This window comes from Chiloscyllium plagiosum, chromosome 9 (genome assembly GCF_004010195.1).
Source record: "Chiloscyllium plagiosum isolate BGI_BamShark_2017 chromosome 9, ASM401019v2, whole genome shotgun sequence".
NCBI lineage: Eukaryota > Metazoa > Chordata > Chondrichthyes > Orectolobiformes > Hemiscylliidae > Chiloscyllium > Chiloscyllium plagiosum.
Window position 1 is genome coordinate 71,114,755 of NC_057718.1, and position 24,902 is coordinate 71,139,656.

Here is a 24,902-nt window from a genome sequence, read left to right on the forward strand (position 1 = left end):
AGCCCCCTGCCCCCAACCCCACATTTCTGACGAAGGGCTTATGCCTGAAACATCCATTCTCCTGCGCCTCGGATGCTGCCTGTCCTGCTGTGCTTTTCCAGCACCACACTTTTTGACATATGGTATAGGGGCCAACATTTTACTATTGGTAAAGGATTGGTTCGTTGATGGGAAACAGAGTTGACATTAAAGGATATCTTTCCTCGTTGGCAATTTGTAACTAGTGGAATGCCACAGGGGTCAGTGCTGGGACCTCAACTATTTTCTATCCATTCTTCCACCACATTGGATGAACAGAACTGAAGAAGGATATTGGATCTGAAATGTTAACTCTGCTTTCTTTCCACAGAATGATTGGAAACAGGCCATTTTGGGCCAACAAAACTACATCAACCCTCCGAAGAGCATCCCACCCAGACCCATTCCCCTACCGTTTCCTTGTAACCTTACCTCTCCCATGGTTAACACACCTAACATACACATCCCTGAATAGTATGGACAACTTAGCATGGCCAATCCACCAAACCTGTACATCTTTGGACTGTGGGAGGAAACCAGAATACCCAGCGGAAATCCACAGAGACAGTTGCCCCAGGATGGAATTGAAACCAGGTCCTTAGTGCTGCAAGGCAACAGTACTAATGACTAAGCTGTTTTTCCATCAATTTCTGTTTTTGTTCCAGATTTCCAGCATCTGCGGTTCTTTGTTTTACTTTAGGTTAAAAAGTAAGTTGTCAAGAGGAGCTGGAGATCCTGTCTTCCTTTTACAACTAACTGAATGGGCTGAAATTTGACAATTAGAAATATGGAAATATTGATTTGTCCATTTTGGAATGAAGAATCAAAAAACAATACACAGCAAACTTTGTTTTAATCAGCACTCTTGATAAACTGGCAAAAACTATATACTGCAAATTCCAGAAGTTTACTGTATTATTGCCATCTCCACGACGTCTGAGTAGTCAGTTGAAGGTGAGGCTGAGAAGGCTCTCTGCCAGTAAGTTTTATTTAAGGCAAAGTTGCATTATTATTTAAGTGATTTATGCTTTAAATCAAGTGTAACAGTGATGCGTATGCCTCCTGCATTATGCTTTATTACGTAGTGTGTTTTTATATATTGATTATGTGGACATCTTGATCAACTGGAATCTTTGATCAATCGATACACGCCTGGTGCCAGTTAACAAAAGGTTTGCTGTACTACATAAATTCATCACAAAGACCTGCACCTGCCTCTACCATATTCCTAGTTTCTATTACATACCTGCACTTTGCAGGAAAAAAATGTGTAAATTAAGACTCTACTAGTATCACTCTAGCCATGTCACACTAGTAGGCTAAACCTCTCAGAACATCATTGCATGTTACCCAGTTTCATGAACGCCGCAGTTCCCTCCTACCTCAATAAACTTTAGAACATAAAGTGGGACTTACTAACATGAAATGGCAGCATGTTTTATGAATGACCATTCATACTATTAGCTATTTGAAAATCTCTTCTAAAGATAATTCTAAATATTATGTATCCTGTCAGATTCAGGGGTAAAGAAATCTCAGAATAGCTGCCACCACTCTCAATTCCATCAGTACCGTTCACACCAGCAAATTATTTCTCTCAAGCTCAAAACCATCACAGAATTGTAGAGTGGTTACAGCACTTAAGGAGGCCATTTGACCTATCAAATGTATACTGGTCATCTGAAGAGACAATTCACACCTCTGTTTTTTCCCCCATATTCATGCAAATGTCTTCTTTTGCCATAATTATTTCATTCCATTTTGAAACCCTCAGTTGGTCCTTTATCAACCATACTATCCAGAACTATATTCCAGATCCTAACAACTTGCTCTGAGAGTACGTTTTTCATGATATCATCTTTTTTTTTTATTTATTGCATTCCCCTTGCATTTAATGAAAACATTCCATTTGTCTTCTTAATCACTTGTATACTAATTCAATATAATGCATACAAATGGCAGGAGGCAGTTGTGTAGTGACAATATCACTGAACTAGTAATCCAGGACCCCAGGTGATCTATGATGAGCTCAAATCCCATCATGGCAGATGGTGAAATTTGAATTCAACAAAAACCTGGAACAAAAAAACTAGCCAGTGGCAACTGCGTGATCATGTTGGTTGTCATCAAAAAAATGTTTCACTGAAGTCCATTAAGGAAAGAAATTTGCCATCCTTACCTGGTCTGGCTGACATGTGACTCCAGCAATATGGTTGACTGTTACTGCCCTCTGGACAATTATGGATGGGTATTTAATGCTGGCCTAACCAGTCATGCCCATATTCAGTGAACAAATTTTTAAAAAAATTAAAATGTGCCTGGAGATCTGGATGCTGTTATATCACAGACTTCTGCAATCTCTCTTTAAATAGTGCTCTACTTCTCCTGTCTTCCTGCTGAAGTGAACAATTTAACATTTATGTCAAATTTTAGCCTATGCTCTTAAGTCATCTATATTCCTTTGCAGACACTTTGCAACCTCTTGACAACATATTTTCTGACCTACCTTGGTGTCAGATTTAGCTACCATTCATTTGGCACCCCTCATCTAAATAATTGAGATAAATTATAAATAGTTGAAAATCTAATACCGAAACCCTCCACATTAGAAAAAGTTTGCCAGCCCGAAAAAAAATCCATTTATCCTGAATCTGTTTCTTGTCAGCTAACAAATCCTTTCTTCAAGCTAATATATTATCCCTTACACCATGTGCTTGTTGTGTGCAGTAACCTTTGATGTGGATTCTTAGCAAATGCCATTCTAAAAATCAAGTACATCATATTTATTGGTCCCTGTCAATAACCGTAGATGTCAGCTTGTTAAAAAACACAAAGGATAGTTAAACACAATTTCCCCTTCATAAATCCATGATGGCCCTGCCTGATTAAATCATAATTTTCCAAGTGTCCAGCTAAAACCTTAATAATGGATTTGAACATCCTCCATATGATAGATATTAGGCTAATAGACCTGTGGTTTTCTACATTCTGCCTCCTCCTCTTTTTTTGGATTAGTACTGGTCCCAGAGCCCAGACAAGACCTATTTGTCTCTCATCAATGTCTGAGCCATACATTCATAATCTCTAATTTTATTTACCCTATTCAAAGTTGGTCATGGTTCAGGTAATAATGTAGAGATTGATTTCTACTTTTTAGTTTAGCCCCTAGCTGCTTATAATCTCGAGTCAGAAGTTCGGCCTGAGTCCTATCAATGTCACTGGTGCAAACGTGGACCACAGAAATTGATATGGCTCCATAGCGTCCTCCCCAGTTCAGAGAAGATGTCCCAAACTCTGGCACTGGAAAGACGACACAGTTTTCTGAACTCATGATCTCAGCTGCAAAGAACTGTGTCTATTCCAATGACAATACTATCCCTTACAATTATGACACTCCTATTTATTCCCCCAACTTAAATGGCTTCCTGTACCAAGATGCAATGGTAGCTTGCTCATCCACCTTCCAGTTCCTGCTCTCAACCATGCAACTTGGCATTATGAACCTCAAACCTGTTGGACAATTGCAAAGGCTGAGGATGCTCCAACAGACCTTCTTGGTCAGTTTATCTGTCTCCCTGGCCTTGAATAAAAATTGGAAAAGAAATGCAGAACGACCCAAAACTGCCGTTATTACACATCAAACTGTCAATTAGTCCTATAATTAATAATACATCCAATATTCATTAATTAAGCTAATGCCATCAAAAAGTGGAACATACAATTTAAACAGTCTGTACTTCAAAATAAAAGACTCTGAGTATCATCAATCCCACCATCACGATAGAATGTGTCAGCACACTAACTACTTATCATCTTACTTACTGTGACCATGAAGGTGAAAACAACAAAGATAAATCGGAACCAGATTTCCACTTGGGAAAATAAGGCATCATACATCTTCAACTGTTGGACAGAAATTTAACATTGGCATTAGTACAAAAAGACAGCACCAACACAGATTTTAAACCTGAATTGCTTTAAGTGCTTCAGCTAAACATCAGGTACATTTAGTTGGATAAATAAAAAAGTTGATTTTTAATACCTTAAACATACTGAATATTTAATACAAGCACAAAACTAAAATCCAATGCAAATGTTAATATTGATGCATCGAATCACAGAATCCCCACAGTGTGGAAACAGGCCATTCAGCCCAACAAGTCCACACCAACCGTCTGAAAACATCCCATCCAGACCCACCCCCTTATCCTATACCTATGCATTTTCCGTTTCTAATGCACCTAACCTACACAATTCTGAACACTGTGGGGAATTTAGCATGGCCAATCCACCTAATGTGCACATCTTTGGACAGTGGGAGGAAACCAGAGCATCCAGCGGAGACCCATGCAGACACAGGGAAAACATGCAAACTTAATATCTGGATTAATCCCGATGCCACAAGCTAGTGAGTGCAGGAATAGGAGGAGAGAGCAGATGAATGCATGGCCGAGGTGCTGATGTATGGGAGAAGGATTCACATTTTTGGATCATTGGAATTGCTTCTGGAATAGAAGTGATGCGTACAAGGAGGACAGATTGCACCTAAGTTGGAAGGGGACTAATATACTGACAGGGAGATTTACTACAACTGCTTAGGAGGATTTAAACTAGTAAGGTAGGAGGCTGGGGGTGGGACCCAGGGAGATAGCAATAATAGAGATCAATCTGAGACTGGTACAGTTGAGAAAAGAAGTGAGCCAAACAGTCAGGGCAGGCAAGGACAAAGCAGAGAACAAGGTAGAACTGATAAATTAAACTGCATCTATTTCAATGCAAGGGGCCTAAAAGAGAAGGCAGATGATAACGCAAATATCTCAGCAAGGGGCCCAGCAATCACTTCCCTAGCTTCCCACAGAGTTCTAGGGTACATCTGATCAGGTCCTGGGGATTTATCCCCAGAGTTAAGGAGAATCCAAAGGGATTTTACAAATACATTAAGGACGAGGGAGAGAATAGGAGATGGGAGAGATATTATACAAGTATTTTGCATCAGTATTTACTGTGGAAAAGGCCAAGGAACATGGGACTGGGATATCATAGCAATTACAGAAATGTGACTCCAAGATGGACAGGACTAGCAGCTTAATGTTCCAGGAAAGAAATGCTACAGGAAGGACAGGAAGGGAGGCAAGAGAGGAGGGGGAGTAGCATTTTGATAAGGGATTGCATTACAGCTGTACTGAGGGAGGATATTCCCAGAAATACATCCAGGGAAGTTATTGGGTGGAACTGAGAAATAAAAAAGGGATTGTATTATAGACCCCCTAACAGTCAGAGGGAAATTGAGAAACAAATTTGTAAGGAGATCTCAGTTATCTGTAAGAATAAGAGGGTGGCTATGGTAGAGGATTTTAAATTTCCAAACATGGACTGGGACTGCCATACTGTTAAGGATTTAGATGGAGAGGAATTTGTTAAGTGCGTACAAGAAACTTTTCTGATTCAATATATGGGTGTACCTACTACAGAAGGTGAAAAACTTGACCTATTCTTGGGAAATAAGGCAGGGCAGGTGATTAAGGTGTCAGTGGGGGAGCACTTTGGGGCCAGTGACCATAATTCTATTAGTTTTAAAATAGTGACCGAAAAGGATAGACCAGATCTAAAAGCTGATGTTCTAAATTGGAGAAAGGCCACTTTTGACAGTATTAGGCAAGAAATTTCAAAAGTTGATTGGGGCAGATGTTCGCAGGTAAAAGGACGGCTGGAAAATGGGAAGCCTTTAGAAATGAGATAACAAGAATCCAGAGAAAGTATATTCCTGTTAGGGTGAAAGGAAAGGCTGGTAGGTATAGGGAATGCAGGATGACTAAAGAAATTGAGGGCTTGGTTAAGAAAAAGAAGGAAGCATATGTCAGGTATAGACAGGATAGATCGAGTGAATCCTTAGAAGAGTATAAAGGCTGTAGATGTATATTTCAGAGGGAAATCAGGAGGGCAAAAAGGGGACATGAGATAGCTTTGGCAAATAGGGTTAAGGAGAATCCAAAGGGGTTTTACAAATTAAGGACGAGGGAGAAAATAGGGCCCCTCAAAGATCAGCAAGGCAGCCTTTGGGTGGAGCTGCAGGAGATGGGAGAGATATTATACAAGTATTTTGCATTAGTATTTACTGAGGAAAGGCCATTGAAGGTATAGAATGTCGGCAAATAGAAGGTGACATCTTGAAAAATGTCCATATCACAGAGAAGGAAATGTTGGATGTCTTGAAATGCATAAAAGTTGATAAATCCCCAGGACCTGATCAGATGTACCCTGGAATTCTGTGGGAAGCTAGGGAAGTGATTGCTGGGCCCCTTGCTCAGTTGAGGTGCCAGAAGACTGAAGGTTGGTGAACGTAATGCCACTGTTTAAGAAAGGTGGTAAGGACAAGCCAGGGAACTATAGACCAGTGAGCCTGACCTCAGTGGTGAGCAAGTTGTTGGAGGGAATCCTGAGGAACAGGATGTACATGTATTTGGAAAGGCAAGGACTGATTAGGGATAGTCAACATGGTTTTGTGTGTGGGAAATCATGTCTCACAAACGTAATTGAGTTGTTTGAAAAAGTAACAAAGAGGATTGATGAGGGCAGAGCGGTAGGCGTGATCTATATGGAATTCAGTAAGGCGTTCGACAAGGTTCCCCATGGGAGACTGATTAGCAAGGTTACAGGGAGAACTAGCCATTTGGATACAGAACGGACACGAAGAGTCATAGAAGGTCAGCTGAAAGAATAAAGTGGTGGTTACACCTTCTGCAATGGTAAATGTGAATAAGCCCAATTCTGTGGAGCTGGTTTCACCATTAAACATGAACTAGTTGACAGTCTCATTCCCCCCTTTTGGATAATTAAATGTCTTACGATCCTTTGGTTCATCTTAACCCGAAGACAGTACACTACAATCAACAATGCATATGCCCAAACCTCAAAACAGTGGATGAGGTCAAAGAGAAATCCAATTCAGTCTTCATCAGCCATTGTATATCCTCCAAAGAAAGACAAGCTTATTTCTCTTGGAGCATATGATGCCAGGGTTGGGAGGAACACAAAGTTTTATAATTGGAAAGGAAGGCATTGGGAAGGTAAACACCAAATAAATCTTCCTCCTGATGAAATTAGGGATAATTTGCGCTGTGTGTGGGAAATCATGTCTCACTATCTTGATTGAGTTTTTTGAGGAAATAACAAAGAAGATTGATGAGGGCAGAACAGTAGATGTGATCTAAATGGACTTCAGTAAGGCATTCGACAAGGTTCCCCATGGGAGACTGATTAGCAAGGTTAGAATTCACGGATTACAGGGAAAACTAGCCATTTGGATACAGAACTGGCTCAAAGGTAGAAGACAGAGGGTGGTGGTGGTGGCGGGTTGTTTTTCAGACTGGAGGCCTGTGACCAGTGGAGTGCCACAAGGATTGGTGTTGGGTCCACTACTTTTCATCATTTATATAAATGATTTAGATGTGAGCATAAGAAGTACAGTTATTAAGTTTGCCAATGACACCAAAACTGGAGGTGTAGCGGACAGCGAAGAAGTTTATCTCAGATTACAATGGCTGAGGAGTGGCAGATGGAATTTAATTCAGATAAATGTTAAATGCTGCATTTTGAGAAAGCAAATCTTAGCAGGACTTATACACTTAATGGTAAAGTCGTGGGGAGTGTTGCTGAACAAAGAGACCTTGGTGCGCAGGTTCATAGCTCCTTGAAAGTGGAGTGGCAAGTAGATAGGATAGTGAAGAAGGCATTTGGTATGCTTTCCTTTATTGGTCAGAATACTGAGTACAAGAGTTGGGAGGTCACGTTGCAGCTGTATAGGACATTGGTTCGGCCACTTTTGGAATATTGCATGCAGTTCGGGTCTCCTTCCTATCAGAAAGATGTTGTGAAACTTGAAAGGGTTCAGAAAAGATTTACAAGGATGTTACCAGGTTTGGAGGATTTGATCTATCGGGAGAGGTTGAATAGGCTAGGATTGTTTTCCCTGGAGCATCGGATGCTGAGGGGTGACCTTAAAGAGGTTTATAAAATCATGAGGGGCATGGACAGGATAAACAGTTAAAGTCTTTTCCCTGGGGTCGGTAAGTCCAGCACTAGAGTGCATAGGTATAGGGTGAGAGGGGAAAGATATAAAAGAGACCTAAGGGGCAACTTTTTCACGCAGAGGGTGATACGAGTATGGAATGAGCTGCTAGAGGAAGTGGTGGAGGCTAGTACAATTGCAACATTTAGAAGGCTTCTAGATGGGTATATGAATAGGAAGTGTTTGGAGGGTTATGGGCCGGATGCTGGCAACTGGGACTAGATCGGGTTGGGATATCTAGTCGGCATGGATGAATTGGACCGAAGGGTCTGTTTCCGTGCTGCACATCTCCATGACTCTATGATTCCACACAGACCGTCACCCAAGGGTAGAATTGAACCCAGGTCCCTGTCGCTGTGAGGCAGCAGTGATAACCACTGTATGTAACGTCCCCTAATGTAGTTTATGAATGTATATTAAATAAGGAAAATCAAATGTAGATTATTTCTCAGCAAGTCTGAAATTATATCCCTTATGTTGTAGATCTTCTGTGATCACACATAATATTTACTGCTGGTGCATGATTATTGGCTACTTACTTTGAACATTAAGAAAGCTGCAATTGTTTTAAGTCACCAAGAGCACTTATTGAGAGCATTGATTTTTCAGCAGCACAAATGAATACAAGTCCTTTAGTTATTGCTGTAGCTCTGGAGTCACATCAGCCAGAGCAGGTGAGAATGGCAGATTTCCTTCCCTGAAGGGCATTACTTTTACATTTCTCTGAAATGTACCCACCCATCTAATCTTCCATGTCTCTGACTGTTTATGGGCCTGTGGTACATTGTGAGATTATGTACTCTGGTCCTTGGCTCTGCCTTGAAGGAAGACAGAGAAATCCATTCAGGATTTACCATCAAGCCCCTTAAGGATTCTGTTTGTTTCAATTGGCTCACCTCTCATTTTTTTAAATTCCAAAGAGTAGAGTCCCAGCAGTTTAACCTTTGCTCCTAAGACAAGATCAGTTAGAGGTCGAGGTACATGTTGGTACCAAAGATATGGGCAAAGTGAGGAATGAGATCTTACATGAAGAATTAAGGTAGCAAGGCAGTAGATTAAAAAGCAGGATCTAATAGTTGTTCATACACATAAATGATATAGATAAAAATGTTGGGGAAATGTTAAGGAAATTCACAGATGACACCAAGATTGGCTTTGAATAGTTTGCAAAGAAGATGATTGTAGGTTACAAGAAGATATAGATGGGTTGGTTTAATGGACAGATCAGTGACAGATGGTGTTTAACCCTGATAAGTGCAAGACGATGCACTAGAAGAAATAAAATGAGGGAGTATTAGTGAATGAACAGTGTGCTCTTGGGGTAATTATTCACAGATCCCATATGGGACACGTGCTTTCAACAGTGATGGCATACAGTACAAGAGGGGATACAGGAAGTTTACCAGGATGCTGACTCAGGTGGAAGAACTGTCCTGTAAGGAGAGACTAGATATGCTTGGATTAATTTCTTTTAGAGCAGAGAACACTGAGGGGGGATATGATTGAGGTGTATAAGATTTTGAGGGGTATGGACAGAGTGAATAGTTGCAGCTGCTCCCTTTGGTTGAGGGGTCAATCACAAGACAGCATAGTTTTAAGCTAAGTGGCAGGAGATTCAGACGGGATTTGGGAAAAACATTTTCACTCAGCTGGTAATGGAAATCTGGAAGGCACTGCCTGGGAAGGGAATGAAGACTACAAACCTTTGAAAAATATTTGGATGAGCCCTTCAAATATTCAAGGATACGGGACAAGTGCAGGAAATTGGAACGAGTGCAATTTTAGAGGTAGTTATGTTGGTGTAGACTCGATGGGCCAAAGGACTTATAAGCACTGTATGAAACTATGAATCAAGCTTCAGGAAAACAAAGTGTACTTACAGTGAAATTTACATTCTTGATCGAAAACAAAGGATCCTCTAGATCATAGAAGGTGATGGTAATCATGTATTCGGTATAGTTCAGATAACCGAGGTGTAGTACAATTATTTCATCACATAGCCCCTGAAGTAAAATGGAAAAAGTTCACATTAGTTAATTTCCAACAATGAACTGAGACACTTTGGCAATTGTGTAACTCATTGTTTAGAGTAGCCGAATCATGCAAGCAAATGGTCTAAGTATTTCAAGTTTGGGTAGACACACATCTTTTACTTTGGTGAACTCAAAAGTTAATATTAAAAGGATCCCATATAAATATTTAAAACTCTACAGCATTGAAGCTGTATCGTCTGGTTAGTAGATAGCACTGTGATAAAACTAAAGCAATGTATATCCAGAAATCTGAAGTTTGAACAAGTGCTGAAATTACTGATTTGGAGATGCTGGTGTTGGACTGGGGTGTACAAAGTTAAAAATCACACAACACCAGGTTACATCACTTGAGAACGTAATTTTTAAAAAAATGGTTTTGCAATTCACATAAGAAAGAAATGAAATCAACGTTAAAAATCACACAACACCGGGTCATAGTCCAACAGGTGGTTGGTGAAGGAGCAGGGTTCCGAAAGCTAGTGCTTCCAATTAAACCTGTTGACGAAAACCTGGTGTGGTGTTATTTTTAACTTTGTACACCCTAGTCCAACACTGACATCTCCAAATCATGGAAACCAATGTTGTCATTTTAACAGATGAGAGACTGAACAAACAAGCCAGGTCTTTTTCAATATATAATTTCAGTTACATCACACTGTAAACTTTTGCTATAAATCCTGTGTCTTACAATCTTATACTTCACAAACACCCGATGAAGGAGCAGTGCTCTGAAATCTAGTGCTTCCAATTAAACCTGCTGGACTATAACCTGGTGTTGTGTGATTTTTAACTTTGAAAATATTGAGGTTAGTTGGTATCTGTGGAGTGAAAAACAATGTCAAAGTTTCAGGTTGATGACCTCTCTTAAGAACTGGAAATTGCCTGAGAAACAACACGTTTGAAACAAGTACAGAAAGGTTGGCAACAGGAGGAATCGTCATGGAGTCATTACAATACAGGCAGAGATATTCAGCCAATTCAGACCATACCAATTCACTGTAGAGCTCATCACATACTTCTATTCATCACATTCTATTCTTGTAACCCTGCAAGTTTATTTCTTTCAAGTATCCACCCAACTTCCTGTTGAAATTATTCATTGCCTCAGTTTCCACTATCTTGGTAAGCAATGAGTTTTCTGGTCATCACTCACTGCTTAACAAATTTCTTTATCATATTCCACTTGCACTTCTTGCCCAAATCTTACAATAAACAACAGGTGCAGGAGTAGACCATTCTGCCCTTCGAGTCAGCACCACCATTCATTATGATCACAGCTGATCATCCTCAATCAGTATCCTGTTCCTGCCTTATCCCCATAACCCTTGATTCTACTATCCTTAAGAGCTCTATCCAACTCTTTCTTGAAAGTATCCAGAGACTTGGCCTCCACAGCCTTCTAGGGCAGAGCATTCCATATACCCACCACTCTCTGGGTGAAGAAGTTTAATCTGTTCTTCCTAATCATTGCAATCAGTGACTAAATGGAACAGCTCTTTAGTCTATCTTCTCAACACCCTGTCATAATTTTGTAGACATCTGCAAAATTCATTTTGTTTCAACCAATCAATTGTAATAATTCCAAATTTTCTGATGACACAAAACTAGGTGGGAGTACAGCAGTGAGGAGGATGTGAAGCAGCTTAAAGGTGATCGAGACAAATAAAATGAATGGAGAAATGTATACCAGATGCAAAGTAACATGGATAAGTGTGAAGTTGTCCGTTTCAGTAAGAAATTCAAAACCGTATTATTTAAATGTTGATGGATTGAGAAATGCTATTGTACAAAGGGATTTAAATAGAACATAGAACATAGAACAATACAGCACAGAACAGACCCTTCGGCCCACGATGTGTGCTGAACATTTGTCCTAGCTTAAGCACCCATCCATGTACCTATGCAATTGCCACTTAAAAGTCACCAAAGATTCTGACTCTACCACTCCCACAGGCAGCGCATTCCATGCCCCCACCACTCTCTGGGTAAAGAACCCACCCCTGACATCTCCCCTATACCTTCCACCCTTCACCTTAAATTTATGTCCCCTTGTAACACTCTGTTGCACCCGAAGAAAAAGTTTCTGACTGTCGACTCAATCTATTCCTCTGATCATCTCATAAACCTCTATCAAGTCACCCCTCATCCTTCGCCGTTCCAACGAGAAAAAGTCTAGCACTCTCAACCTATCCTCGTACGACCTATTCTCCATTCCAGGCAACATCCTGGTAAATCTTCTCTGCACCCTCTCCAAAGCTTCCACATCTTTCCTAAAGTGAGGCGACCAGAACTGCACACAGTACTCCAACTGTGGCCTAACCAAAGTCCTGTACAGCTGCAACATCACTTCACGACTCTTGAATTCAATCTCTCTGCTAATGAACGATAATACTCCATAGGCCTTCTTACAAACTCTATCCATCTGAGTGGCAACCTTCAAAGATCTATGTACATAGACCCCAAGATCCCTCTGTTCCTCCACCTGACTAAGAGCCCTACCATTAACCCTGTATTCCGCATTCTTATTTGTTCTTCCAAAATGGACAACCTCACACTTGGCAGGGTTGAACTCCATCTGCCACTCCTCAGCCCAGCTCTGCATCATATCTAAGTCCCTCTGCAGCCGACAACAGCCCTCCTCACTGTCCACAACTCCACCTCTCTTCGTATCATCTGCAAATTTACTGACCCACCCTTCGACTCCCTCATCTAAGTCATTAATAAAAATTACAAACAGCAGAGGACCCAGAACTGATCCCTGCGGAACTCGACTTGTAACTGGGCTCCAGGCTGAATATTTACCATCTACCACCACTCTCTGCCTTCGACCGGTTAGCCAGTTTTCTATCCAATTGGCCAAATTTCCCTCTATCCCCTGCCTCCTGACTTTCCGCATAAGCCTACCATGGGGAACTTTATCAAATGCCTTACTAAAATCCATGTATACTACATCCACTGCTCTACCCTCATCCACATGCTTGGTCACCTCCTCAAAGAATTCAATCAGACTTGTAAGGCAAGACCTACCCTTCACAAATCCGTGCTGGCTGTCCCTAACAAAGCAGTGTTTTTCCAGATACTCATAAATCCTATCCCTCAGTACCCTTTCCATTACTTTGCCTACCACCGAAGTAAGACTAACTGGCCTGTAATTCCCGGGGTTATCTCTATTCCCTTTTTTGAACAGGGGCACAACATTCGCCACTCTCCAGTCCCCTGGTACCACCCCTGTTGACAGTGAAGACGAAAAGATCATTGCCAACGGTACTGCAATTTCCTCTCTTGCTTCCCAAATAATCCAAGGATATATCCCGTCAGGCCGGGGGGACTTATCTATCCTCAAGTTGTTCAAAATGTCCAACACATCTTCCTTCCTTAAAGATCCATGCACATCAGTCATTGGAAGCAGGAATGCAAGTATGCCAAGCAGTTAGGAAGGCAATTGGTATGCTAGCTTTCATTGCAAGAGCTTTTGAATACAGGAACAAAGAAGTCTTAGTAAAGTAAACAGGGCCTTGATGAAACCACATCTAGAGTACTGCATGCGGCTTTGGTCACCTTATCCAAGGAAAGATATTTTTTCCAGAGACAGTTTTATTTCCAAGAGTTTCAGCATGTTTCAATCTTCCTCTCAGTTACAGTATCATCCTCATGAATCTTTCTTACACCCTCAGTCCACGAGATCAAAAACTGGTCATACTACTCCAAGATTCTATGCAAACTTGACACAACTTCTTTACTTTTCTATCCTAACCCTTGTGAACAGCGTGTCTTTTTAAAATGGTAGTCTGAAATGAGAAAGAACTCATTTCAGGACACAAGCAGTCTTTAGCAAATTGAATAAAGGAGAACCATAAAGCTTTCTATAGGTATGCGAGGAATAAAAGGATGATTAGGGTAGGAATAGGGCAGAAGTCTGTCAAAGACAGAAGTGGGAAATTGGGTGTGGACCCTGTAGAGATCGGAGAGGTGCTAAATGAACATTACTCATCGGTGTTCACTAAGGAAAAGGAGAATATTGTGGAGGAGAAGAATGAGGTACGAGATATTAGACTAGAAAGGATCGAGGTTAGTTACGCACAGGTGTTATCAATTCTAGAAGGAGTGAAAGTAGACAAGTCCCCGGGGCCGGATGGGATTTATCCGAGAATTCTCTGGGAAGCTAGGGAGGATATAGCAGAGCCGTTGGCTTTAATATTTGAGTCGTCATTGTCTCCAAGTTTTGGCCCTGAGGACTGGAGGATTGCAAATGTGCCATTGTTCAAGAAGGGCAGCAGAGGTGACTCAGGTAATTATAGACCAGTGAGCCTTACTTCTGTTGCAGGAAAGGTTTTGGAAAGGATTATGAGAGATAAGATTTATAATCATCTAGCAAGCAACAATTTGATTTCATATAGTCAACATGGTTGCGTCAAGGGCAGGTTGTGTCTCACAAACCTCATTGAATGTTTTGAGAAGGTGACCAAGCATGTAGACGAGGGTAGGGCAGTTGACGTGGTATACATGGACTTCAGTAAAGCCTTTGTTAGGCTGAAGGAGAAAATGCAGAGGCATGGAATTGAGGGTGATTTCGCAGTTTGGATTAGAAACTGGCTTTCTGGAAGAAGGCAGCGAGTGGTGGTTAATGCAAAATATTCAGTCTGGAGTCCAGTTACTAGTGGTGTGCCACAAGGATCTGGTTAGGACCACTGCTGTTTATCATTTTTATAAATGACTTAGATGCAGGCATAGGTGGATGGATTAGTAAATTTGCAGATGACACTAAAGTCGGTGGAGTATTGGACAATTTGAAAGAATGTTACAGGTTGCAGGGGGACTTGGATAAACTGCAGAACTGGGCTGAGAGGTGGCAAATGCAGTTCAATGCAGCTAAATGTAAGGTAATGCATTTTGGGAAGAATAATAGGATGGCAGAGCACTGGATCAATGGAAAGATTCTTGTTAGTGTGGATGTGCAGAGGGATCTTGGAATCCACGTGCATAGATCCCAGAAAGTTGCCACCCAGGTGGATAGTGCTGTGAAGAAGGCATATAGTGTGTTAAATTTCATTGGTTGAGGGATTGAGTTCCAGAATCGCAATATCATGCTGCAACTATACAAAACACTGGTGCGGCCACACTTAGAATATTGTGTACAGTTCTGGTCACCCCATTACAGGATGGATGTGGAAGCACTGGAAAGGGTGCAGAGGAGATTTACCAGGATGTTGCCTGGTATGGAGGGGAGGTCTTATGAGGAAAGGCTGAGAGACTTGTGTCTGTTCTCATTGGAAAGAAGAAGGCTAAGGGTGGATTTGATAGAGACATACAAGATGATCAGAGGATTAGATAGGGTAGACAGTGAAATACTTTTTCCGAGGATGATGACGTCAGCTTGTACAAGAGGGCATAACTACAAATTGAGGGGTGATAGATTTAAGACAGATGTAAGAGGAAGTTCTTTACGCAGAGAGTCTTAAGGGCGTGGAATGCCCTACCTGCTAATGTAGTCAACTCAGCCACATTAGGGAGATTTGAACAATCCTTAGATAAGCACATGGATGATTTTGGGATAGTGTAGACGGACAAGCTGAGAACAGTTCACAGGTCGGCGCAACATCAAGGGCCGAAGGACCTGTTCTGCCCTGTATTGTTCTATGCTCTATGTTCTAACTGCTCAGTGATTTGCAACAATTGTTGCATTATTTCAAATGCAAGTAACTTGAATCAGATAAAATGGCAACATTTAAAAATCATCTTGACAGATACATGAAACACAGAGAGGGATATGTTAACACAGAGGCAAAAAGGTTTTTAGTTTAGAAAATTGTCATGTGTTGGTGCAGAGTCAGTGGGCCAAACAACCTACTTCTGTGCAATATTGTTCTTTGTTCTCAAGACAAGCATTGCTTAAACAGTTGTTTGAAAAAGTAGAATCATAAAGTCCCTCCAGTGCAGATAGAGGTTATTTCACCAATAAGTCTGCATCAAACGTTCAAACAGCATCCATCCTATCCTAGTAGCTCTGGCATGCTAGAGCTAGTCTGCACACCCCTAGTCATTATGGGGCAATTCAACATGGCTAATTCACCAAACCTACACATATTTTAATTGCAGGAGGAAACCAAAGCACCTGACGGAAATCCATACAGATTCAGGGAGAATGTGCAAATGAGATGACTACGCAAGGCTGGAACGGAACCCAGGACCCTGGCACTGTGAGGCAGCAGTGCTAGCCACTGAACCAAATCATCCCCCTGTACTAATTGGAGTTTAGGTTATAGGTAGACTGGAGCTGACAGAATACATCCAAATGGAGCTTTGGTTGGCAACAGGAATTTGGTCTGTCGATTAGTGACCAGTTATTGATGACAAAGGCATTTTGCCTGCCAACAACTGTGTAATTGGTTCTCAGGCAACTGAACAACTCAGCTATGAACAAAATGGAGAAGTGATAAAATCACCCTGAACTTAGGAGCTTTTTCTGTTCTCTGCAATCCAAACCCACTTTAACCCTGAAGAAAACCTATTCATCTTTCTTTCAGCAGCTGCTGTAAGCCGTGACTTCTAACCAATGTCTCTTTTATAAAAAATAATGTAGCCACCCTGTACCTCTTGCAAGCAGTGGACGCATTCAGAAAAGGATTGACAAGAACCAACTCAACAAATCTCGTCAACAAAAATAATGGAATTGCGATTCTAGCTTCCCGTGCTTCCCCTTTCTGCAGAGGCTGGCACAGTAGCTTACTGGCAAACACTGGTGCCTTATAGCACCAGGGACCCAGGCTCAATTCCAGCCCTGGATGACCTTCCATGTGGAGTTTTCACACTCTACTCTTCTCTGCCTGGATTTCTCCCAGGTGCTCTGATTTCCTTTTACAGTCCAAAAATGTGGGGGTTAGGTGGATTGGCCATGCCCTACAGTGTTCAGGGGTGTGCAGTCTAGGTGGATTAGCTATGATCAAAGTGGAATGCTACTCAGACAATCAGTGCAGACTCCATAGACCAAATGGCCTCTTTTTAAACTATGGGGATTCTATGTGCACATGTAAGGAGAGGTTTATGTGATGATTAGTCTTAATTTGTAATGTTATATGCCAATTGCTTTTCACTGCTTACCTTTAGCTAGAGTTTAAAAATTATCCCTTGCTTTCAATCAATCTGGGTCTGAAAATCAGATAAATTGTGGAATTTTATGTTTCAACATTCTTAACTTTTGTGACAACTTCAGGCATAGCGAGGCTCAATTTCAAGCACATAAAAACAGGATTAAGGAGAATATATAAACTTCATATATAAAAAACAAGAGGGTAGCCAAGGAAAGGGTTGGCCCATTCAAGGACAAAGGAGAGAATCTATGTGGGGAGCCAGAAAAGGTAGGTTAGATCCTAAACACATGCTTCATGTCAGTATTCACCACAAGAAAGGAATTGGAGAATGATGATCTCAGGGAAGGGTGTGTGGAATTTCTAAGCCAAGCTGCTATTAAAATGGACAAGGTGTTGTGTGTCTTAAAAAATATTAAGGTAGGTAAGTCTCCAGGTCCTGGTAGGCCCAAAATATTCAGGGAGGCAAGAGAACAAATTGCTGTAGCATTGACAGACATCTTTGTATTCTATCTGGTCAAAGATGAGGTCCCAGAAGACTGGAGAATAGCCAATACCGTCCCATTATTTGAGAAAGATAGCAGGGATACTCTGGGAAATTACAGAGCTGTCAGCCTCACATCAGTTGTGGAGAAATTATTAGAAAAGATTCTCAGGGATAAGATTTACATGCATTTATAAACAACTGGACTTATTAGCAACAGACTGCATGGTTTTATGCAGGGAGGTTAAGCCTCAACAATCTGATTGAGTTTTCTGAGGAGGTGATGAAGATAATTGATGAGGGAAAAGCGGCTCATGTTTCTGCATGGACTTTAGTAAAGTCTTTGACAAGGTCCCTCATGGCAGACTGATACAAAAGGTGGAGTCACATGGTATCAGGGTGAGCTGGCAACGTGGAAACAGAACTGGCTTAGATATAGGAAACAGAGGGCAGCAGTGGACGGACGCTTTTCAGAATGGAGGGCTGTGACTAGTTCCACAGGGATCAGTGCTGGGACCTCTACTGTTCCTGGTCTACATAAATGATTCGGAGAAAAACGTAGCTGGTTAAATCGGTAAGTTTGCAGGTGATACAAAGATTGGAAGAGTTGCAGATAGTAAGCACTATTGTCAGAAGATACAGCAGGATATGGATCTGTTGGCAGCATGGGAAGAAAAATGTTGAAACATACACAAAATACAAATGTGAGGTCATACATTTTGGAAGATCAAGTGAAAGTTATACAGTGAATGGCAGAACCCTTTGGAATATTGACATGCAGACAGATCTGAGTGTGCAGGTCCATAGATTACTGAAGGTGGCAGTGCAGATAAATAAGTAGTGAAACAGGCATATGACATGCTTGCCTTCATTGGAAGGGGCATTAAGTATGTGGCTAGGCAAGTTATGCTGCAGCTTTATAAAACTTTAGTTAGGCCACACTTGGAATATTGCATCCAGTTCTGGTAACCACACTACCAGAAGGATGTGAATGCTTTGGAGAGGGTACAGAAAAGGTTTACCAGGATTTTGCCTGATACAGGGGATTTTACCTACGAAGAAAGGTTGGATAGACTAGGTTCTTTTTCACTGGAACACAGGAGGTTGAGAGGTGAACTGATAGAAGTTTAAAAGATTGCAAATGGCATGGATAAAGTCAAAAGTATGAGGCTTTTTACCAGAGTGGAGGGGTCAATTACTAGGGGACACAGGTTCAAGAGGACACATTTAAAAGAGATATGCGAGGTAAGTTCTCACACAAAGGATGATGAGTGCCTGGAATGCACTGCCGGAGAAGGTGATAGAAGCAGATACGATAGCATACAGGATATGAACCATGTAAATGAAGATAGTTTTAGTATATAAGGGCAAAATGTGTCAGTGCAGGCTTGGAGGGCCAAAGAACCTGTTCCTGTGCTTTGTACCCCAGCAAGTCCTGGCACCCTTCAGAAATGAATGCCAGGTCATTTTTATCTGAGACATTACAGCACAGTTTAACTGCGCTTAGTTTATATTTATTAATCCAGAGTTCCATACTTAGAGCTGTTTAAAATAAAATCGTGATTTGGAGCACCTGATGGAGGAGCGTCACTCCGAAAGCTAATGTGCTTCCAATTCAACCTGTTGGACTATAACCTGGTGTTGTGAGATTTTTAAAATAAAATCATTCATGACAAGGAAAGCATTTATTATTCATCCCTTCTAGTGTTGTCACTCTTATGGCTCTTTGACATATGCAAGTCTGTTCTTTTGTCAATTCAATTAATTGAATTATGAATCGTTGTGGGTTTGGAGTTTATTTAAGGTCAGACAGAATAAGGAAAGGAAAGAACAAAAAATTGCTGGATATCACAGGGCAGGCAGCATCTATGAAGAGAAAGCAAGCTAAACTTGACCCTTCATCAGAGCCATCCAAGCAGATTTGCTTTCCTAAAAGATATTAGACAACTTTATTGAACCATTTTTGGATTAGCTTTGTAAAACTGCATTCAAATCAGTCTTTGTCTTTCTATATAAGTTTAAACCACCTCCACTTCACTGTCAACTCTCAAAATTAGGATTGTTTTCCAAGTTCCTACTGTCACAGTCTACCATGATTATGCTGCCGTTGAGTGTACAGATCCTGTCTTTTGAATTTTTGTGCTTTTTAAACCATGGACTGAAAGGAGAAAGACTATTTTAAAACCAACGTTTTGAATAGATGGTTGCATGGTTTTAAAAGCAAGTAACCAGACACCCATGGAAAGCATGGAAATAGCTATTTGAGCAAGCAGTGACTCAAGTGATTGCAGATGAATGGGTGCAATGGGGTTCTGCACATATGCTGCTGGGTGGCAACAAGTAGTTGATTTGTCTACGGACAAATGATCATTTGTCAATTAAAAAGATGTTTTGCTGGCCAACCCAGCCATGGGATATCCAAGGAAATAACTAGGGAGAAGGTAGAACCACTCAAGGATAAGAGGGAACTTATGGTTGGAGGATATGGGCAAGGTCCGAAACGAGTACTTTATCAATATTCACCCAAAAGAAGGATATGGAGGATAGTGAGATTTGTGTGGAGTATGTTAATATGCTACAGCATTTTGAGATCAAGAAAGAAGTGGGTCTCTTGAAGAGCATTAAGTCTCCATGGTCCCAATGGTGAGCTGAAAATGTGTTGCTGTAAAAGCGCAGCAGGTCAGGCAGCATCCAAGGAACAGGAGAATCAACGTTTCGGGCATAAGCCCTTCTTCAGGAATGGGCTTATGCCCGAAACGTAGATTCTCCTGTTCCCTGGATACTGCCTGACCTGCTGCGCTTTTCCAGCAACACATTTTCAGCTCTGATCTCCAGCATCTGCAGACCTCACTTTCTCCTCAGGGTCCCAATGGTATCTACCTCAGGTTTCTGAGAGGCGAGATGAGATTGCTAGGGCCTTGATCAAAAATCTTTGTATTCTCACTAGCCATTGGAGAAGTCCTGCAGGACTGGCAAATAGTTAATGTTGTTCCACTATTCATGTAGGGAAATAGGGATAATCCAGGAAATTATTGACCAGTTACTCTCACATCAGTGGTTGGCAAGCTATAAGAGAGAATTCTTAGGAATAGAATTTAAGTGCATTTGGAAAAGCATGGCCTAATTAGGAACAGCCAGCATGGCTGTGTGGGATAGGTCATGTCTCACTAATATGATTGAATTTTTTTTTGAGGTGGTGACAATGGTGATCAATGAAAGTAGGGCAGTGGATGTTGTCTACATGGATTTTAGAAGGCTTTCAACAAGGTCCCTGATGGTAGGCTCATCCAGAAGATTTAAGATGCATGGGATCCACGGTGACTTACTTGGAGTTAGAATTGGTTTGCCCATAGAAGACAAACAGTAGTGGTGAAAGGGTGGCAGACAGTAAGGACTGCAAATGCTGGAAGTCAGAGACAATAGATGTGAATCTGGAAGAGCACAATAGGTCAAACAGCACCAGAGAAGCAGGAAAGTCAGTATTTCGGGCAGGATCCCTATCAGGACCTCTGCAGTTCGTAATTTATATAAATGACTTGGATGGAAATGTAGATGGGTGGGTAAGTAAGTTTGCAGATGACACAAAGATCTATGGAGTTGTGAATTATGTAGAAGGTTGTCAAAGTAAACAGCAGGGTATGGGTCAGTTGCAGATGTGGGCAGAGAAATGGCAGATGGAGTTTAATCTGGTGTGCGTAAACTTCTGAACTTTGGGAAATCAAATATTACAGGAAAGTATACATTAATGACAGGACCCTGAACAACATTGATGCACAGAGGGATCTTGAGGTTCAAGTCCATAACTCCCTGAAAATGATCGTGCAAGTAAATAGGGTGTCAAAGGAGGCATATGGCATGCTTGCCTTTATTGATCTGGGAATTGATGTACAAGAGTCAGCATGTCATGTTGCAGTTTGATAAGACTTTGATTAGGTCACACTTCGAGTATTGTGTTCAATGCTGGTTGCCACATTACAGGAAGGATGTGGAGGATTTGGAGAGGGTGAAAGCTTTACAAGGATAGATTAGATAGCTACAGTGTGGAAACATGCCATTTGGCCTAACAAGTCCACAGTAACCCTCTGAAGAGTAGCCCACCCCCCTACATTTACTCCTGATTAATGCACCGAACACTATGGACAAATTAGCATGGCCAAGTCACCTGACATCTTTGGATTGTGGGAGGAAACTGGAGCATCCGGAGGAAACCCACGCAGTCACAAGGAGAATGTGCAAACTCAACACAGTCACCCGAAACAGGAACTCAACCTAGGTCCCTGGTGCTATGAGACAGTGCTAACCACTCAGCCACAGTGCCGCCCCAGGTTTACCAGGATACTACCTGGATTAGTGTATGAGCTATAAGGAGAGACTAGAAAAACTAGGATTGTTTTCTCTGGAGTTACAGGGGCTGTGGGAGACTTGACAGATATCTGTAAAATCATGAACCACATAGGTATGGTTGACAGTCAGAATCTTTGTACCCCAACAGCTGAAATATCTAATACTAGGGGACATGCACTTAAGGTGAAAGGGGTAAATTCAAAGGAGTTGTGAGGGGCAAGTTTTTTTTATAAACACACAATGGTAAGAGTCTGGAACATGCTGCCAGGAATGGTGGTGGCAGTAGATAAGATAGTGGCATTGAAGGGGCATTTAGATAAGCACATGAATATGCAAGGAATGGAGGGATGTGGACCAGGACAGACAGAAGGGATCAGTTTAATTGGGTTACATTCGGCACAAAATAATGGGCCGAAGGGCCCATTCCTGTGCTGTACTGTTCTATATTCTAGAACAGTTTGGGGTTGTGAACAAGGCACAGAAAATGATTTTGATCTCCACCACTCAGGTGCAGTCACTGTTCTCTGCAGCCAAAACCTACATTAAAATTGAAGTATCCATTTAAACCTTCCTCCAGCTGTTGATGCACGGTGTGATTTTTAATTGATTAATCAGAAACATTTTTCAAGTATCCCAGGAAATCAGTGGAAGCAAGGAAGAAATGTTAGGATTAGCAAGAACAATAGAATCAACTGTCTTTCCAGGTTTTTTACTCTGCCAAGTTTTTTTCTTCCTCTTTGTATTGGTTTATTTGTCTGTGCGTGCAAGGGAGGCAGATTAGAGCTTTAATCAGTAGTATTGTTTGCTAACAGTTTATAAATGCTTATCAATAGCTAGAGTCAAATTACTTGTAATAAAGCAACAATTCTTGTTCAGCACAAAAGCAAGCCAGGTCAATTGGGGAATTTTGGTTACTTATTTTAAAATCTTTAACTTTTGAGATGAGTGCAGGAATAGTTCTTGAGAGCTTGATTTCCAGCGTGCTATTCTACTGAGTTATGACATGAGACTAATGAAAAAGAAAGAGACCCAATCAATAATGCATTCAATAATACTATCTTCCTCAAAAACAAATCAGAGAGTTACTTTAAACTTAGAACTCCAAAAAGTAGGGCTGTGACACATTAATCGGGGAATGACTGTAGTCAGAAAGGCATGCGGTGGACCAAATTAATGGAAGTATTGGCAGGCATGACACTAGGACTAATGTAATGAAGATGTAGAAGTGTACTGTACCTTCAAGAGAGTGAAGGGCGAAGAGAGGCACACAGAGTGCTGGAGAAGTTACATTGTAACATTTGGTCCAGCAGCTAGAGTCGCTGGTTGCCTGGATACAAACACAAATTCAAATTTGGCTAATCAGTTTAAATTATATCCCAAAAATTCCAAACTCCAATCAAGTTTGAATTTAGTATATTGACAATATTAAAAGCCAATGACACAACCTGATGTTTTAGGGTATAAGACCGGGAAAACCTGAAGAGTCGAGAGAGAATTGCCAAGCCACCAACATCTGCAGACTGCCCAGAAAATTAGCTCTCTTAAAGGTACATTTATCTATTAACCGGTGAAAGAGAAATCCTAAGAAGAAAATCTGCACATGAAGATACAAAGGGAAGATTCGGCAGCTGCCTGGTTTTGAAAGTTGAATTTTGGTAAATCTTAATCAGGGTTTTATCAGACTAGTATTGTAGAGGGGAGGGTAAAAGATAGGTTTAGATAAATGGGTTGTAAATAGTTGTTAGTTAATTATTTTCTGTTCGACTTAAAGAATAAAGTTCTTGTACTTATACAAAGTTCTTGTACAACATTCTTGTACTTTAGTGATTTTGGGGATAGTTCTTTGCATCTCGAATTTTAACAGATTACAGCACGGGTTAAATCATTTCTGTGTTGCAAATTTAAATTAGGAGGGGTTTAACCCATGTCATAACACTAAGTACTAAGACTTTGTGAGGCAGTACTTCTGGTTTAGGTACTCTCTGAATCATTATGGGCTGATTTGTGACAGGACCACATCCAGTGGCTTGCAATGGCACCTACGGCAGTGAAAGTTACCAATGAATGCAAAGTACCTCTACTCTATATGGTTCCAACAATGCAAGAATCTAAAAGAAAATACAACGGATCCTGGAAATTTGAAATAAGGACAGAAAATGTGGAAATGCTCAACAGCTTTGGCAGCATCTGTGCAAAGAGAATCAGAATTAACAATGTAGTTTGGTCATCTTTCAGTAGACCAGTGACAGGAGAATAGATTAGATGACTTACTTAGATTAGATTACTTACAGTGTGGAAACAGGCCCTTCAGCCCAACAAGTCCACTCCGACCCTCCGAAGAGCAACCCACCCAGATCCATTCCCCTACATTGACCCCTTCACCTAACATTACGGGCAATTTAGCATGGCCAATTCACCTAACCTGCACATTTTTGGACTGTGGGAGGAAACCTACGCAGACACGGGGAGAATGTGCAAACTGCACACAGACAGTTGCCTGAGGCAGGAATTGAACTCGGGTCTCTGGTGCTGTGAGGCAGCAGTGCTAACCACTGTGCCACCATGCCGCCCACTAATACTCCCTAATAAACAAAGTTTAGGAAGTGGATTGAAGCCACTCAGGCTGTTTAAATCGTGTCCTTCGTGATAAACGTGAGCTGATGCACATGGGCAGGACAAACAAGGCAAGAAAATACATAAATGAACTACACGACACTGGGAAGCACCAAGGACCAAAAAGGACCTTGGGTATGCATGTCCACTGGTCCCTTAAGGTAATGGGGCAAGTAGACAAAATGGTTTGGTGGCATATAAGATACTTGCATTTATTAGCTGAGGTATAGTGTTCAGCGCAGGGAGCTGCTGCTGGA

At 41.2% G+C, this 24,902-nt stretch overlaps 1 protein-coding gene across 6 annotated transcripts in view; it reads right to left on the reverse strand.

Moving 5' to 3' along the window:
- tmem181 (transmembrane protein 181) overlaps positions 1–24,902 on the reverse strand; it is a 248,170-nt gene that overhangs the window by 71,093 nt on the left and 152,175 nt on the right. For all 6 annotated transcript variants that reach the window (XM_043696179.1, XM_043696185.1, XM_043696182.1 and 3 more), the window contains 2 exons: positions 9,967–10,089; positions 3,841–3,921 (listed from right to left, as the gene is read on the reverse strand). In XM_043696179.1, coding sequence (XP_043552114.1) covers positions 3,841–3,921; positions 9,967–10,089 — 204 coding nt within the window. The remainder of the gene's footprint in view (positions 1–3,840; positions 3,922–9,966; positions 10,090–24,902) is intronic.